Source organism: Girardinichthys multiradiatus, chromosome 9 (assembly GCF_021462225.1).
Source record: "Girardinichthys multiradiatus isolate DD_20200921_A chromosome 9, DD_fGirMul_XY1, whole genome shotgun sequence".
In the NCBI taxonomy this organism is placed as follows: domain Eukaryota; kingdom Metazoa; phylum Chordata; class Actinopteri; order Cyprinodontiformes; family Goodeidae; genus Girardinichthys; species Girardinichthys multiradiatus.
Window position 1 is genome coordinate 1,813,266 of NC_061802.1, and position 18,883 is coordinate 1,832,148.

The 18,883-nt window shown below is 44.0% G+C and overlaps 1 protein-coding gene across 5 annotated transcripts in view; it reads right to left on the reverse strand.

Annotated features, from left to right (window-relative positions):
• Positions 1 to 18,883, reverse strand: part of kifap3a (kinesin-associated protein 3a) — a 34,510-nt gene that overhangs the window by 11,876 nt on the left and 3,751 nt on the right. For all 5 annotated transcript variants that reach the window (XM_047374617.1, XM_047374618.1, XM_047374620.1 and 2 more), the window contains 12 exons: positions 17,326 to 17,425; positions 16,421 to 16,545; positions 16,242 to 16,340; positions 15,976 to 16,154; positions 13,687 to 13,849; positions 8,553 to 8,653; positions 3,707 to 3,815; positions 3,505 to 3,617; positions 3,267 to 3,432; positions 874 to 999; positions 313 to 411; positions 104 to 189 (listed from right to left, as the gene is read on the reverse strand). In XM_047374617.1, the coding sequence (XP_047230573.1) occupies positions 104 to 189; positions 313 to 411; positions 874 to 999; positions 3,267 to 3,432; positions 3,505 to 3,617; positions 3,707 to 3,815; positions 8,553 to 8,653; positions 13,687 to 13,849; positions 15,976 to 16,154; positions 16,242 to 16,340; positions 16,421 to 16,545; positions 17,326 to 17,425 (1,466 nt within the window). The remainder of the gene's footprint in view (positions 1 to 103; positions 190 to 312; positions 412 to 873; positions 1,000 to 3,266; positions 3,433 to 3,504; positions 3,618 to 3,706; positions 3,816 to 8,552; positions 8,654 to 13,686; positions 13,850 to 15,975; positions 16,155 to 16,241; positions 16,341 to 16,420; positions 16,546 to 17,325; positions 17,426 to 18,883) is intronic.

Here is an 18,883-nt window from a genome sequence, read left to right on the forward strand (position 1 = left end):
GCTTTTTTAGGTTTGCATTTCTTCTGTGCATCACTTCCAAACTTCTCCTCCAGTGTGAGGAGCATTCCCTGCAGCCCACCAGCATCCTGCTTGGTTTACTCACAGCTATGATGTCCAGGGTGTTGTCACAGACTTGGCGGATCGCTGCATTGCTGTCGTGCATCAGGTCGATGAAGTAAACCGGAGCTTCTGCCATCGATAGTTAAAGGAAAAGGATGTGTTTACTGTGTGATGTTCCTGCAACAGGCCTGAATGACAGGTCTCAGTTTGCTGTTGGAAATCATTTGATCCAAGAGGTGCAGGAAAGGATACGGGTGTCTTTGATGATAACGTCTCTTGTAGCTTTGTGGAAAACCATCTGGTAGAAGACGTACAGGATCTGGCAAACAAACTCGTCGTCCTCCTGTTGGGCTGAGATGGAAAAAGAAAAACATGTAGATAATTCAACTTCAGATTTTTCGGATTCCTCAAACTGTCAAGTGTTTCCTGTCCGGTTGTCATCATTTATTTTAATTTGCTGCAGTGGCAAAAAAATACCTCTGCTTAAAATCTGTTTATTCCCCAAACTAGAAAACCTATCAGAATATCTCCACAAAGGAGCAAAAATCTGAGCTTGTTTCTTTGTTTTTCCCAAAACCTTTTAAAAAAATATAATTGCTGAAAAAGTCCAACATGAGCAGCGCCTGCAGAGACTGAGGTGGCATTTCCATTGCAGGCTTGATGTCCAATGTGTTCAATCCCAACTGAATGTCAGTACATCTGCTACCAACATCAAACCATTCAGATTAAAACCAGAAGAAAATCATCTGAGAGGAGCTTACAGGCCTGTGAGAGCTGGAAAATGAGAAGAACAGACTAAGATTTGGTTCTTACCATTGAGCAGATCAATGAGAGCAGGAATGATGCCAGATTTTGCCAGCATGGCGGCACAAGAATCATCCATGGAGACGGTGCCGATCAGGATCACCACCTCCAGGATCAGGTCATCCTCAGCTGAACCTAACAGGATCAAACTTAACGTTAGGAGAATAAACTTCTCACTGATCCTGAAGAACATTTACACTGTGAGCATATCGGACTAAGTCCGAGAGAGCTGCTGGAGGGTTCTGTCTCTGCTCCTGTGTCCTGAGCCCAGAACAGGCTGGAGAACTAATCTGCATCCTCTTTTCCATCCATATAGTTTCAAAGACTCCTCAGGGGCTCCTTCTTACAGAGTGACCCGACAGGATCCTTCACTGCAGGAACTGGTCCGACAGGTCCTCCAGTGAAGGATCAAAGCAGGATTAACTCTCCATGGACTCAGCAGCAGATGAGGAACACCTGGAATCCTTCATATTTAGCTGTGGAATCAGTCACTGCTCAGACTGTTGGCCATTTCCTGTCTGACACACACATGTAGCTGAAGAACTAAGACCCAGATTAAAATCCAATCTCTGAGATTTACTGCAGTGTACCAGAACCAATAAACGTGGACATTAGATTCAGATGGACCAACAGGAGAAAAGATGATGTTCAACCATCAGTCACTGCAGGTCACAGAAGTTCTCTTCTGTCATCACTGATGGCAGGTGCTACTGCACCTGCTGGATGTCCTCTTCTCTGCTACGGTTTAGATGAGCTTCCTCCCTGGGTTGGACCCAGTTTTACTATGAGAACCTCGTAAATCATCGGCAGGGCTTGACTGTGCAACAGTTACATGTTTAGGAACACACCTCATACCTTATTCATTCGTTTGATTTAGCTGTAGCAGTGATTCATTCATTAGAGCCGCTTGACAGAGTCTCATAACCCAAGTTTTAGGACTAATGTTCTAAGTCCAATCTGATGTCTTCTAGTAAGTGCAAAATCTATATTCTTTCTTTAAATAGTATTATACATTTACTTTTAGTGACACAGAGCCACTAAAAAGATATACTAATTTCTGCACATTTCTTAAGCAGCTTGTCCATTAGATAATGTGTGGTTTTTTAAGGGTTAGGGTATGAAGTATTTGTATATAGTTGGTCTGGTAGCACGTGTCGATAATCAGAGTTCTTCTCCTGAGCGACGCCGGTGAGAAGCAGGATCACCTGTAGATGATGTATGCCAGCAGCCCAACGCCGCTGCTGCTCGTTTTATTCCTGGAAGTTCTTTCTCTAAAACTGTGATAAATAAATCTGAGTTCTGTTTAAACCATGCAGGTTTTTTATTAAACCAACGCTCCAATCAGGTCGTGGCTAATTTAAAGCTAGCAGTTAGCGACGCTGGTTAATCATTTATGAGCCTGAAAGACTCAGACACTTTCAGAAACACTTGATGGCAGCTGTTGCTGGAAAGGAACCACCAGGTATTGGGTTTAACCCGAGGTTCTGCAACCTGTACGATTCAAATAGACCCTTTCACCCTCCATCCAGCTAAATAAAACTCGTTAAGAGCTGCTAAAGTTACCGGGCCTTTGGAAAAACGACATTTTATAATTTCTGAATAATATGTACTTTAGCTATTTCCTTTCTACTATTAGAATTTAAAGTAAAGAAAATATAAAAATTTTGCAAAAACAGGATACATTTTCTTCTGTGGGATGTTGATATTTGTGGGAAATGATGTAAAAAGGTTTCCAACCTGATAAGAAAAATAAATCTAAAAAAATATTACTGCCACTTTTAGTGTCATTCTGTTGTAAAAATCCAAAGAAATTTACAAAAAACAGCACTTTTCATTATATCTATATTTAGAAACATTATTCGGACCTTATGAAGTGCCATTGGTCCCATGGCACTTCATAAGGTCCAAAGAAGGTCCTAAGAGCCACTTGTGGCTCCGGAGCCGAAGGTTGCAGGTCCTACCGGCTCAGATTTATGTCATTAGTGTGAAAATGACTCTGCTTCTTGCAGCTGTTTAAATCCAGAACAAATCTGGTTTGTTCTCCACAGAACATAGCGAGGTTTTCAAACTGAACGAAACATTTTCTCTCTGTTCAGCATCAGACAGTAACCTCAGACTAGTTCCTGCTTTAAGATGAAACCATGTAAGACCACGGCAGGGTCAGGAGGTCAGAGCCCATCCCAGGTAAAGATAAGGAGGGAGGCCATGTCTGATCTCTGTCCTCACATCCTCCACTGAGTCCTCACTGATAAATGAGATTCAGGTCACAGCAGGTCATCTGAAAGGCTCGGCTCTTCGGTTTGATGAGGGAGGGATGGAGAAAGTGCGGCAGAGTTATCTGGCATCCATGAGAGCTGAAGCTGATCTTTACCAGTAGAGCAACGACAGCTTCACCAACTCACCTGGTTTGAGTCGGTCCTTCAGGTACGGTACCAGGTTGTACTCCTTCAGAACCAGCTCCCAGTCCAGGTCAGGGATGGTCAAGTTGGCCAGGGTTCCCAGGCACTCGATAACAAACTCTTCAGCTTCTTCTTCGCTGATCTGAGCTGCCAGGTCTCCAACGTGGTCCTGCAAGAAGGAGACCATACAACTTTATTTTGCGATTTAGGGGCTTTGGATCTGAAGGACATAAAAACTGACCAAGAAGAGGTTCTTGGTGGCTCCGCCGTGTTGGGAGAGATTCCTGATCATTTTCATCACCAGAACATCTTTCAGCTTCAAAGCCCTCTTCATCAGCATCTTCAGACCATTCCCTGAGGGGAAAATGAAGAACAGAACAATAAAGAAAGAGGAAATTTTGGACTTGGTTCTGATTTGCTGGTTCTTGCTTTGGAACTCAAACCTTCACAGATGATCTGAGCGTTGCTCTTGTTGGCAGCCAGGTTGATGCAGAGCGAGATGAGTTCAACGTCCAGTTGCTCCTCTCTGCAGTCAAACATCATCTTCATCAGCTGCCAACACCAAACACACGTTAAAGGAGCTGACGGCGAAAATAAAATAGAAACTTCATGTTCGTCTGATTGGCAAGAAAAGGTTTCATCCAACCAAACTCAGTCCGATCCGAGTCGATCACGGGCCTTAAAAAACCAAGACAGAACAGAACCAACATTCCTTCAACACAGGAGGGAATCTGGAGATAGCAGGTCTGATATTCCAGCTTCAGGACTTGAAGTTCCAGACCTCAATCGGCCCAGGTTATAATTTGTGTAATTTTAACATTTCTGAACATTAAAACATGGCAAATTAAGGGAAAAATGTTTCAGGGCAGATTTTTGGGGTTTCTAAAATCCCAACCCACAATCTCGGAGTAAAGAAAAAAAAAGTTCTTTGTGTTAGGACCAAAAATAATGGTTCTAGTCCAACAAGGCGGGGCACAAAGCAGGCAGAGTCAGACATCCAAACAGAGAGGTCTCTTTGCTGGGCTAGAGGTATAGAACCAGATTAGCCAGAAGCTAAATGTTCCGAGCGCCATGTTTAAAACTCCGGAGCTGGTTTCACCTTTCTTCTTCCTGATTTAAAACTTAGAGGTTGAACATAAAAGAAATATCAGATAAACTGAAGATTAGCTCCACCCACCAAGTAAAGCTCAACTTAATCAGAGCGCTGGTCAACAACTAAACTTGGCGTGTATTTAGTCTCCATCTTCAAAGAACCATCGATCCAAACAGAACCAGGCAGGACAGAAAGCTCTGCTTCGCTATCGGAATCCAAACACCTTCCAGTCCTGCTGGTTTTAGACTGGGAACAGTGCTGATCAGCAGCTAGAAGGTTACCTGGAGAAGGAACCAACTAGACGTTTCTTTTCTGCACATTGTTGCAACGTGCCCGGGTCAAGTCATAGAACTAGTTTCATTACATGTTGGGATTCTTTGACTTTTTAAAGGAAATAAAACCCTTTTTTATTATTATTTATAGCAAAAAGAAAAACAAAAAAACATCATAAGCTCTAAACTTTAAATCGGTTAAACTGAACTCAGGCCAATGAACGTTATAGTTTATGGAGCAAACATGGAGGAACATCCATGATCAGAATTCCTCGGATGCTAAGATACATTTCCAGGAATCTTGGTGATTTTACACTAATATTTAAAATTACAAAACTTCTCCAAGGACTTGTGGCAGAAACTCTCTACTGATTAGGGTTTAAATAAGAAATCTGGAAAAGGAAAGGAAGGAAGGAAGAAAGCAAGCAAGGAAGGACAAATGGATGGAGGATAGAATCAGACTCATGGTCTTTTTTTTCCCCGCTTTGTTTTTTTTCCATACTTAAAAAATGAATATTCCAGAGTTTTCCCCATTGTGGAATCCTGTATGTAGGGGTGGGCTTTTATCGCATTGTTTATTGTCATTAGAATTTCAATTTATCGGGACGATGCATTCCTATTAATGATGTTTGAAAACCTCCAGAACTGACCCCTACCTGTTTGAGAAGATTTTTGATCTTCAACCTGACAGCTTCTTCAGCGTTCCTGTCTAAGTTGGAGTTTGACCGGTCCGGTTAAACCCAACAGGTCTGAGTCTGATGGACGAACAGGGCTGAACTCTAGTTTACCAAGTGAGTAGAAGCAGTCTGCTGGGTGAGAAGTTAGTTGATTTTTCAGGGTTACTTCCACATCCATCGCTGTAATTTTGTTATAAATGATCTTGAGAACATTATAAAAGTAGATCCACAGAAAAATAATGGAATGATCCCAACAGGTTTAGCTGTTCTTCCGTTTGGCTACAAACATCTGATCAGAAGATCTGGAGGAGAACGATGAAGGTACCTGGGTGTTAATAATCAGTCATCATAACACGCCTAATTTAATGAATTATGGGTCACTTTACCTTTTAACTGCAGCTCTGAAGGAAACGATCAGATTTACTGAAGTTTTCAGAGATGCCAACAGACGACGGGTCAGATCAGGTACTGGTTGGCTGGTTGAATTAAAGATCTGCTCTGAAGATTGCTGGTTTTTACCCCCCCCCCCCCCCAATCCTCATCTGTCTATCCGTCTGCGCTGGCTGATTCAACATTAAACAGGAAAAGCTTTGAGCTGAGAGGTGGTGGTGGGGGGGTGGAGGTCCACCGCCTCCCTGTGAGGAGTCAAGAATCAGCAACGTCGGCGGGGCCTGGCTTAGGTATCACATACCGGGGGTCCTGGACCCCAAATCAGCCCTGTCTAGACTCTCTGGCACCTGCCTCTGCTCATTTACCGCAGACGGCCACTGGAGGCCTTGCAGCGCAGCCTCCTCCACCTTTGTTACTGCTCCTCCCTAACCCTGTAACTCTGCAGAGCTCCCTTCAAGCACCAAACAGTGATCCCATTAAAGGCCGTGGAGGGTGGAAAGTGAGAAAATGAGGAGGCCTCTGCAGGATGAAGAGCTGGAAACGGTTGCACAGCAGTTTATTAGGGATATGTTTTAATACCAGGATAAACCTGCCAACATGGTGAGGGTCAGCAGAGGTTTCACCAGAGGAAACTATTCTGACTTTAAACTCAGCAATTAGGCAGAAGATATTTTTACAGAGCTTTGAAAAAGTATTTAACCTAAAACATTTGTTTCACGTTGCAAACACAAACAGCATGTCTTATTTTTATGTGACAGAAACATACAAAGTTGTACTGAACTGTGGATTTTTATGAATAAAAATGTTAAAAGTGTGTAATTTAATCTGAGTCTAAATTACAGATGTTTCGGTTTCTGGCTTCAGAGGTTCTTCAGAGAACAACTAGCATCATGAAGACCAAGGAACACAGCAGACAGGTCAGGGAGAACGTTGTGGAGAAGTTTAAATCAGGGTTAACTTCTAAAACAATATCCCAACAGCTCTGGTCAGTCCATCTAAACATGGAGAGGATGGACCAACTGCAGACCTACCAAGACATGGAGGTCCACCTAAACTGACAGGCCGGGCAAGGAGAGCATTATTCAGAGAAGCAGCCTGGAGCACCTAAGATCCACAAAATTATCTGGCCTACAATGCACCAAGTTAACACATTACTGTCCCTGTAAAACCTTTTGGTGGCAGCATGATGCTGTGGGATAGGGAAGCTAGTCTGAAATGATGGGAAGATGGATGGAGCTAAATCCAGAACAATCCTGGAAGAAAACCTGATAAAGGCTGCAGAAGAACTAAGACTGGGGTGGAGGTTCAGCTTCCAGCACGAGAACCACCCTGAATATGCAGCCAGATGAAAAGAACAAACCCTAAAAGACCTGCAGCCAAAGGTGGTTCTTCAGTACGGACTCAGGTGGCTGAATGCGGATCCAAGCCACACTTTCAGGTTTTTGCTTGTGAAAAAATGTTGAAACCTATGAATCATTTTCTTTTCCCTTCATATTCACACATTTATTGACACTGGCTTATCACATTAAAGCAATCTTTGATAGCCACGGTGTGTGAGGGCTTAAAAGCAGCTAAACCCTGAATAAAAACCACCAACTCTACTCATTTGTAGCAAGGCTTTACGTCACATGTTCTCATTAGTTCACTGCCCTCACAACTCAGTGGTTCTGTGTATGAAGGTCCATCTCACATGCAAGAACAAAACGTCATGTGAAATTTGACGCTGAGCTTCTAACTTGAGCACGCTGGAAATGAGTCTCAATTGCCTCTGACCCACGATGCTGAAGACCCTTAAACTAATTCTTCTGTTTGATTTGATTTTTCCTGTTTGCTGCAAATGACCCACAGAAAAACATAATGACAAAATTAATTTTGTGTCGTTTCTAGAACAAGACAAAACTGATTGGAGGTTAATGTGTGGTCAGCTGCAGAGGCCTGGAGAGCCTTCAGACTGAAGGGTCCAAATGTTTAACCCCCAGCAGACTGGGTCAAACACCAGAACACAACCGATGTGAGATCTGTTCATCTGTGCGAAGCCGAAACGCTTTATTTGAATATTAAAAATAAAACCAGAAGTTTCCACTGGGAAGAAAAATAGATTATAAAATCTATGGTGCCAGGAAGAAAACAAAGCAAACCAGGATCCTAAAATGGTTTGCTTTTATGGGTTAAAAGGTATATTTATCCTGGCTTTACTGTGATGCTTCTTCTATGTATCCACTTCAAACTAGAACTAAAAGCTAAAACCATCAGAGGATCTCAGCTGTCAATGAGAGAAAAAGAAAAACCACCAGAAAGTGGAAAAGATTCATCTTTTTAAGTTGCTTTAAGTGTCTCCGCAGGATCAGTGAGAGCGAGGGAGGCAGGGTCGAGCAGACCTCTGAGTGAGGTCAGAGGTCACATCCTGGTCACACTGCCGGTCGGCCTCGTCTCCGACCCCAGAGGCCCCAAGGTCCAGATCTGCTGCCGAATCGACCTTCTGAACAAATAGCAGACCCTCACAGCCACATCTGGACGGCATTTACACCTAATCCCACCAAACAAACGTCGTGGACGGCCGGCTAATAGGCTGTGACTTGAGGAGCTGCTGATCGGGTCGGCTCCGTCAGGAGGGAGCTTGCGAATAACAACTAAACGTATGACCCAAAAGTTTGGAAGAAACCAGCCTGAGGGGAAAAACTTGGTTTTCCCAGAGTGTGAGCTTGAGTCTAGGCTGATGTAGATCAAGAATGGAGACAGAACCTGAAATGTCAGGTTGGGTTCCCTTTCAGCGCTTCTCATGCATCGACTCTGTGGCGTCTCTAACTGCTGATGCGAGCGCTTCAGTCTGCTGGCGGCAGACATTAGCCAGTCTTACCTGTGGAATGCAGTCGGTGGGAGCAAACATGGACTTGAATCTGTCGTCCATGCTGATGTGGTACAGGATGCACAGGCTGAGCTGCCTCTGGGCCTCATCAGCTGCAACACAAACAGAGGGAGGAGGCGAGTCAGAGCATGAATGACCGGTTGTGCCGTAACGCTCTGCAGGGCGCCGGTGACCACATCTAGGAAGAGCTGTGTGTTTCTGGACAAATATTAATGGGCTGAATGGCCTTTTTGACAGGCGGGCCTGCTGGAGGTCAATTGGCATTCAGAGCTGGATCAGGACCAGGCGGCTGCAGTTTCTCACAGCTTGGCAGCTAACATTAAAGAACAGAAAACTACAGTTTACCATGTAGCCAAAATTTAACCCACATTTCAAACTTCATAAATCTGCTTTTCTTGTTGTTCTCTTTAATCTACAAACAAACCGAAGATGAATTTCTCCTCATATTATTTCCATCTGGAGCTAAATACAGGTGCAGAATTAGGCTACAGTCGGATCCGCTCCGGGAGTCCAGGGTTCAGGTGAGGAACTCTGAGCTCAGAGGCATTAGATGATTAAACAGAGAGACTGAAATCTAGACACTGAAATCATTATTTTACAGCTTCAGTCATAAACAGCGATTTCATTTAACATTTAGAATCATTTATTCTCATGTGTGATATAACGTAAAGTGTTATTTAGATGAATTTTTCCAACCTTTGAGGGTTTTCCTGGAAGTATCTCTATTCCTGATAAAGTTAAATGAGGTTCTGTTGCTCAAAGGTTTGACACCTGAGTCAACCTGACGTACTGAGAGTCTTCTGGCTCCACTGGAGAAACCTTCCAGACGTGGCGGAAAGTTCTGGAAAATCAGAAGGACACCTTAACAGCACATCAGATATGGATGAAGAACCAGAGAACCTGAGATGTGTGAAGCTTCCCTCTTCTCAAGGGAAGCCATCAAGTTCTGCAGTCTGATGATCTGTATGAGGGTGACCAAGGAAACCCCTTGTTCGGTTTTCATCAACATGGACTGTTGATCTGCTGTACTCCTGAAACCATTTTCTCCACAAGCAGCTTGTAGGACAGTTGTTATATTGAGACTTGGTACCAACTGGGATCTGAAAGAGTCGTCTCATCCAAACATCCAAGTCTGTCCTCCCATCCCTCAGAACCACCCGGGCCTTTGTAGAGACAGGGAAGGATAACGAGCTGGACTGCTTCCCTGCCCGCTGGGTGAGAGGCTGAGATCCAGGAGGCCCAAGCTCAAGTTCTCATGGACTTGAGGTGGGAAAATTCAGCTGATTTGAAGCTGGATAAGATCGGATGAGGAGGAACTTTAAAGCCTTTCATCACCAGATCAGAGTTAACATAAATTAGCAATAAGATGAAAGTGGAGATCTTTTCACAAAAAGACATATTGAACCATTTGAGTTAAATAAAACTGCAGAACCTTTCATTCTCATCAGCAGAAGTAGATCATTTCTTCTTGGTTTATGTTGATGGTGGTTCAGCTTATTGCTTAAATTTCTGTTCAGTGAACATGAGTAAAATATTCATTAGTTTGATTAATGATGAATTTACACATATTTTAATAGTGATGATGAGGATTTTCTCCCCTTTGTTCTCATCGGATTGAATCACAAGTCCTGATGTTTTTCAATGTGATTGTTGATCTACAGATTGGGGAATTGTTCTTAATTATATGTTAAATATGCTACAATAAGTGCTAAATGTAGCATAACTTATATTAAAACATGCAACACATGGAGTCCTGGAAGGGAACCTGCATAGGACCTGAGACGAAGGTGGACTTTCACCTTCCAGCAGAACAACCTTAAACATACAATGGAGTGGCCTAGTCAAAGTCCAGACCTAAATCCAACTGTGAATCTGTAGCAAGATTTAAAAAGTGATGTTTGCAGATGCTCTGCGTCCACTCTGAGCTTGAGCGGTTTTACACAGAAGAAAAACGTTCAGTGTGTAGATGTCCAAAGCCGGTAGGAAAACTTTTAGCTGTAACTGCAGTGAAGGATCGTTCTACAAGGTTCTGACTGAGAGGAGCTGAAAACAAACATCACTGATTGTCAGATTTTCCATTTCTAATTTATTCTAAACCGTGAATCATTTTCCTCCAGCTTCCCAGCTGGGCTCTGCTGTGTGTTGGTTGTTCCATCAAATCCAGATAAAATACGCTGAAGTCTGCAGCTGTAATGGGACAAAATGTTCAGGGGTGTGAATACTTTTAGAAGACGCCCTTGATTGTTAAAAATGGATAAGATACTTATAGGTCATCGATTTTAAACATTTCCATCCCATAATGTTTTGATCCAGTTTGTGTGCAGAATTCTTCCCCACATGAATAAACCCTCAGCTCACACTGGACCTTTTTAACCACTGATCCTTGGTTTGTCCTTCAGAACCACCACCAGAACCCTCCTCACTGCAGCTGTGAGTGCAAATCATAGCTCAGCTGCAGTGACAGGTAAAGACTGGATGGATGGAGTGTTGGACTGGGAGAGGGCCCGGCACCTTAATGAGTTTGACCCATAAGCACCACAGAGGGGATGGAGCTGCGAGGAGGAGCCGGCCCCAGATAATTAATGGAGTTCAGAGTAGAGTTTGACAGCTGCAGTTTTCATTAAGGGACGTGTTAGGAGAAAGGCTCCTCACTAGACCAGAACCACCAACATGCCGCCTGTCACGCCCACCAGCCTGGCCCGGTTTAAACTGGTCACTGTCAGAACAACGAGTCCATATTGGATCCAGATGTAGCAGAGGGAAGGTGAATTCTGCTGTCGCTTTAATTGGGAAAACAAGAGGAAGCATCAATTTTACTGCCTTTAATAAGTTTAAGCCTCACTCTTCTGCTGTTCTGCTCCTGATCAGAACACCTGCTTCTCATTAGTGGTCCTCTACCTCCACTAGAACCTGAACACATTAGAAACTCCAGAAAGGCGAAACACACCCCTCGCCTCAGGTAGGGAACACGGAGGATCCTTGTTGGTCCGATAAAAGCAGAAAGATCCTGTTAAAAGTTCAGAAGTCCAGTAGGGAGGGGGGGGCAGTTACTGGGAGAGGTCCAGTTCCACCAGTGCTTGATTTAAAACCAGCACACATTAGGAAGCGCCTGGTTGGAGTTTCTGGACCATCTTAATAAGTGAGCTGGGTCTGGTCTTCAGTCACATGGTTCTCCCAGTTACAAGCTAGCTGGCTTTTATGGGAGATTCCCACAGCCACACCAGTCCACTGACTGGTTTTAGTCAATCAGAGACTCTCACCAGGCTGCTGAATCATCATCATCGCTTGATGGATGACTTTCTGGTAAATTAGGGAAACTATGAAGAACTACAACATTCTTTCCAAATGAAATGTTCTGATTGTTCCAGGTCTGAAATAAGAGGAGAACTCAGATTTATGAGGTCGGACACAGACTATCGATTACGCTTTATCTCATAAATGACTTCAGCAGGAACTCTTCATCTTCAGACCCTTTTTCTACACGTCTGTCTGCACAAACATGTTCTGGAATGAGTTTTAAAGCTTCATCATAAATGTGAGAGCCTCTAGAAAAGCAGTGTTAACACAATGCCAAGGTAGAAAGCCATCATCAATGACCTCAGAGAAGCAGCTGTAACTTCCCATTCAGAGAACGTGTAACCTCATCATCTCAGTCATTCATCACATTATCAAGAACCTACATGAAAGAGGTTCAGCTGCTCTGGAGAAAGCTTCTAGGCTCCTCAGAAGGTCCAGGAGATGAGAGGATTGTCTTCTAGACAGAATTCAGCTTTAATGTTTTTAAAAGCAAACATTCAGGTATTCATGGTATTTAGTCCTAATTATTTGACCTAAATCTGATTATAGCTGAAGTTTTATGGCACTTTGAGTTTGATTTTAAATAATCTTGATTATTCTGTGTTTTATTATGATTATTTGACATTTATACCAGAACTTTAACATGAATAGATTTTAGTTGACTTCAGTTTTTATTTAATTTTTGATGTGATAAAATGTCCTCAGTTTTTCGAACCAACAGCTTCACTTTTCTGCAGGTTTCAGGTTTTTCCCCGATGCTTAGCCCTGATTGGCCAAATGTTTTATCCCTGTTATTTGTTTATTATTGCCTCCTATAATGTAAACCACTTTGCATTGACCTTATTGTGAGACTAACTTATTGAAGTAAGGCACAAAGTTGCCACCAGTGCAGAGCTTGCTCAGGAATGGCAGCAGACAGGTTTTGCAGGTGTTTCTGCACCCACAGTGAGGTAGAGACTTTTGAACACTGGCTTGGTGGCAACAAAGGCAGCAGAGAAGCCCCTTCTCTCCAAGAAAAAAGGACCAGGATTGGACCGCAGGAGTGCGGAAAGGTTATTTACTCCGATGAAGATCCCTCGGACAGTTCGGAACACCTGGAAAAAGAAAGGAAAGGTGACCTCAATCAAGAGAGAATGTTGGAGAACCCTGGAGGTCGATGAGATTGCAGACCTTTCCGTCCTCCTATTTGGAATCACTTGATAAATGGAAATGACCCCCGACAGAACAAGAGAGAGAAATCTTTCATCAGGTCCTCAGTTGTTGGTTTGGATCAGTCAGGAGGGGATGATGATCTCCACTTTCATCCCAGGTTGTGGGGTCATGACCTGGCGTTATGTCTGGACACAAAGAACTGACTCTTCTCTCCTTAAAAGATAACAGCAGAGCCTTCATGCAGCGCGGTGGATGAAAAGCGTAAAGCTGCCAGATGATTGATGGCGCCGCATTCACATAAGGAGCACAGTGCACTCACGCACATACAGGCAAACCCAACAGTGTCACAACTGTGAGGCGGCGTGATATTTCAGGGGAAACCTATATTCTGCGTGTGTGAAAAGCTTCCTGCAGGAGCGACCCCCACCTGCCCCTTCCCAAATCTCTCAAGACTCCTTTGCTTCTCCGGCTCGCTGCTACAAAAACAACATTTATGCCGAGGTTCTGGCATGTTATTCTAACAAATATATTACATTAATTATGTTCTGTTATCTGAGCCTCCCCTGAGAGGCTTCAAAGCCTCCGTTTAGAGATGCCAACTGACCGACGGCCCTGCAGGAGAGACATCCTACCAGCTTGGACTGGATGGTCGTAGCCATGGAAACAGACTGCTTACCAAGCAGAGAGGAGAGTTTGGGAATGAGGCCGGCCTGGACCATCTGGCTGCGCAGCGACGTGTCGAAGGACAGGTTGAGAAGGAGCCGTGAGGTGGTCCTCAGGAGCTCCTGGTGCTCGCAGGGAAGCAGCTGGGCCAGCTTCTCCACGGCCGCCGCCTCAGCCTAGAGACAAAGAGGCAGAATAGGGTAAACAACATAAAAACTGGCAAAAACAGGGAGAAGAGAACTGTTAAAATAAAGAATGTGAAATAAAATATTAGAAACAGACTTCTGTGAGCTGGTAGGAGCCGAACTTTGTAACAGATGATTTCGGTTTAAAGGAATAGTTTTTAACATGTGGAAGATCATTGGCAGAAATGCAGCAGCAAAACTGCTAAAAATCATGAATCATCGAGCTTTCATTACTTTAATTTACACTGAAAGATGACATGGACCAAATGGATCCATGGAAACCCAGAGCAATGAGTCACACTGATTTCACTCTGCTCAACACACCAACACCTATAAATTTACAAACAACTGTTTTCACACCATCCACTGTGTTTGCAGCAGTTATTGAGGCCAGAACTCTAGCGCCACCTGGGTTTTATGTACTGAAATGCATTATGTGCAGCGTCTCTTCCATTCAACAAGCTTGGACTCGGTTACTTAGAACCAGGTCTGATTTCTGCTGGTTCCGAGTAAACCTGGTGTCTAAGAAGCACCAGAACCAGACGTGGGTCAACATGCAGTAAACCTGAAACAAGTTACTCTGGATGCTAACTGGTGTTAAAACACTGGAAGGTTTCTCCTGCCCCAGGCAGGACGAGGCGTTGAGCTGGTGATCCGCTTCACAGCTCAGACTTTGAGGTTCTGAAACTTTCAGATGTTTGTCTCTCCTGAGACCCAACCTGCTCCCAGTTAATCCAGTTCCTGCTACTGTGTGGGAAACCATCACAGAGCTGCGTAATCAGCTGCAGCCTGCATCAATTACAGCTGACATTCTGCTTCCATCAGTGACTGCAGCTTCATCAGCAGAGGAGAAAGACGACACGCTGTCTGACCCAACCCAAACCCAACCCTGTTGTTAACCGGACCCGTCCACTGGTGCATTTAACCACCAGAAACCAACACCCTCCTGCTGGATATTTCACCTGAATCAAAGATGGACTCCAAGGTGCAGATAAACCAGTTCCTACCAGCGTCTGGCTTTGATTAAGACTCACAGGCTGATCGGAACCAGGTGGTTCCTGTGAGCGATCCACATTACAGCACGCCTTCACTGCATAAGGTAAATTACTTTAACAGAACAAATAAATACAAGAAATCACTTTCATGACCAATCAGATGAAAGTTGAAGGACTGATCGCTGTTCTGATTGGCTGGTCAGATAACTGGTGAAAACAGGGAAGTATTGAATCAACAACTTGTTGCACATCAGTATCAGCTGGAAATGTGGGAAAAATGACGAAGAGCAGAAATATACGTTGGGTGTTTGTGAAAGACTGGATCCGGTTACTCCTGGACGGCTGTCATTTATCAGATAACGTGAGAACTAACAGAAGTTTTCAAACAATAGCCTTGTGTGAAAAAGTAATCACCCCCTTTTATAAACTGATCAACCACATTTTCTGAATTTCTCTAGACATCCCTCACTTGTTGAAGAACTGACCCAAACAGGACCTGTACTTGTCTGACAACATGAAGTAGACCTCAAAAAGCAACACATCATGCACTGATCGGACAGATGGGTGGAAAGTAGAAAATGAAGAAGCTGCTTCTAGGGAGCGTTGTCTTACAAAAAGAGGATCCTGACACAGCCGCCCTGTTGTGTAACAGAAACAGCACCAACTGCAAACAATTTGTGAAGTGAGTGTGTATGTGTGTCTAAATTTAAAAATTCAGCAAAGCAGAGTGGGTCAACATTCCTCGATAATTTATTCTGATAAATCTGGACTCAGTGTGGATATTTAGATTTTTTTATGACACGTTGTACAGATATTAAACATCATCCTATAGGGTTTCACTCCCTTACAGAAGCTTGTTTCGTCCTCCATATGATTTATTTCTGTAAATAGAAACACTTTTAGGACAAACGTTACCCTGAACATGAATAAATCCGTTTTAATCTGATTTAATTAGAGATGGTGTTTCTGAAGGCTACATTAGAGAATAAACTGACTCCTCTTTCATGAAGAAGCTGTAGATGAACACAGGAAGCAAAAGTCAAGTTCATACCAAATATCTCACCAACATCCAGGTACACCAGCTGAAAGTAAAGTGAAGAAAAGAAAAACTTTCCATCTCACCATGTCGTTTTTGTTCTCCAGAAAGATGGAGAGCTTCTTGAGGAAGGAGACAACCACCAGCAGCAGCTCCTGGTCCTCTCGCTCCAGAAGCTTTACCAGCATGTGGACGATGTTTTTGTTCCTCATCTTCAGCTCTGTTCGGGTGTCCTCAGCCAGATTCAGCAGCAGACACAGAGTGACTGCAGGGAAAAGGACCAAGCAGACATTCACCAGGTTGGGCTCAGAAACATCTTCCCAACATAGAGAACGTCTCAGCAGCTCGGTACCTTTGAGAAGCTGCTCTTGCTTGGTCAGGAGACTCTGGAACTTCCTGAACGACTTTTCGTGTTCTTTCTTCAGATTTTGGTTCTCGGGGAATTCCTCACGTGAAGCCAGTTAAGGATCTCAGATCTACACAAGAACATTAAAACAGGAGCTGAGCTCTGCTGTAAAACAGGAAGGATATAGGCCTTCTTCTTCTTCTGCAGCTCGTCCTGCCAGAGCTCAAACCTCTTCAGCTCGTGCTCAATGATGTTCATACAGAGAGCCCCAATCTTGAAATGAGTGACCAGGCTGTGGAACTGGGAGAAACTGGGGAAGAGAGGAAAACACTTCCAGTTATCTAATCTTTAAACCTGAAAGCAGAATACGGATTAGAGCTAATGACCCAGTCCATAAGCCTTGAAGACACTTTCAAAGAAAACTGTTAAAGTTAAAACACTTTCAGTCGGAAACTCCATCCTGCTCCGACTCCAAACGTGGGAAAACAGACCGATGAGTCGGCAATAGCTGATTAAAAACCCAGGAGAAATCGGCTCCAACAGACTTTTAGCTTTCAACAAATCCTGATTTGCTCCTAAACCTTCACCTGACAGCAGGAGTACAGCTGGAACATAGAAGTGATGTTAGATTGAAGCTGGAGCTGAACCTGTGATTATTTTCCGCTCGGGTTTCCTGATCTTAGCTTTTACAATCCAAATAAAACAGGAATATTATAGATGGAGAGAAGGGTTCAAGTTGGGTTCAGATTTAATGGAGCACATCAGTTTTCAAGTCTTGCTACAGACACTCAGTTGGATGTAGGTCTGAACTTTGACTAGGCCGTACTAACGCATGAATCTGCTTTGATCGAAAACATCCATTGTAGCAGTGGCTGAATTTTTAGGGTTGTTGTCTTGCTGAAAGGTGAACCTCCACCCCAGTCTCAGGTCTTCTGCAGTCCTGGACTTATCTTCATCCATCTTCCTGTCAACTCTCACCGTCTTCCCTGACCCTGATCATACCCGCGGCATGGTGTTGCCTCCCTGAATGAGGTGGCAGCACCACATCCAGACTACAGAAAGGAAAATGTCAGTGTTTTTCTGTGTTTACCTGGAGAAACAGAAGAAAACGTAGACGATGGTTGTTGCCAGGTCCACGCTCTGCTTCCAGTCCTCTCTCAGCAACCTGGCCAGGGCTCCGAGGGCTATCTCTGAAACACAAACATGAGTCAGTCAGGACACACGCTCCGATCGCAGGGAGGTGCAGCTGGAGGACAGCTTAAAGTACAGGTCCTTCTCAAAATATTAGCATATTGTGATAAAGTTCATTATTTTCCATAATGTAATGATGAAAATTGAACATTCATATATTTTAGATTCATTGCACACTAACTGAAATATTTCAGGTCTTTTATTGTCTTAATACGGATGATTTTGGCATACAGCTCATGAAAACCCAAAATTCCTATCTCACAAAATTAGCATATCATTAAAAGGGTCTCTAAACGAGCTATGAACCTAATCATCTGAATCAACGAGTTAACTCTAAACACCTGCAAAAGATTCCTGAGGCCTTTAAAACTCCCAGCCTGGTTCATCACTCAAAACCCCAATCATGGGTAAGACTGCCGACCTGACTGCTGTCCAGAAGGCCACTATTGACACCCTCAAGCAAGAGAGTAAGACACAGAAAGAAATTTCTGAACGAATAGGCTGTTCCCAGAGTGCTGTATCAAGGCACCTCAGTGGGAAGTCTGTGGGAAGGAAAAAGTGTGGCAGAAAACGCTGCACAACGAGAAGAGGTGACCGGACCCTGAGGAAGATTGTGGAGAAGGGCCGATTCCAGACCTTGGGGGACCTGCGGAAGCAGTGGACTGAGTCTGGAGTAGAAACATCCAGAGCCACCGTGCACAGGCGTGTGCAGGAAATGGGCTACAGGTGCCGCATTCCCCAGGTCAAGCCACTTTTGAACCAGAAACAGCGGCAGAAGCGCCTGACCTGGGCTACAGAGAAGCAGCACTGGACTGTTGCTCAGTGGTCCAAAGTACTTTTTTCGGATGAAAGCAAATTCTGCATGTCATTCGGAAATCAAGGTGCCAGAGTCTGGAGGAAGACTGGGGAGAAGGAAATGCCAAAATGCCAGAAGTCCAGTGTCAAGTACCCACAGTCAGTGATGGTCTGGGGTGCCGTGTCAGCTGCTGGTGTTGGTCCACTGTGTTTTATCAAGGGCAGGGTCAATGCAGCTAGCTATCAGGAGATTTTGGAGCACTTCATGCTTCCATCTGCTGAAAAGCTTTATGGAGATGAAGATTTCATTTTTCAGCACGACCTGGCACCTGCTCACAGTGCCAAAACCACTGGTAAATGATTTACTGACCATGGTATCACTGTGCTCAATTGGCCTGCCAACTCTCCTGACCTGAACCCCATAGAGAATCTGTGGGATATTGTGAAGAGAACGTTGAGAGACTCAAGACCCAACACTCTGGATGAGCTAAAGGCCGCTATCGAAGCATCCTGGGCCTCCATAAGACCTCAGCAGTGCCACAGGCTGATTGCCTCCATGCCACGCCGCATTGAAGCAGTCATTTCTGCCAAAGGATTCCCGACCAAGTATTGAGTGCATAACTGTACATGATTATTTGAAGGTTGATGTTTTTTGTATTAAA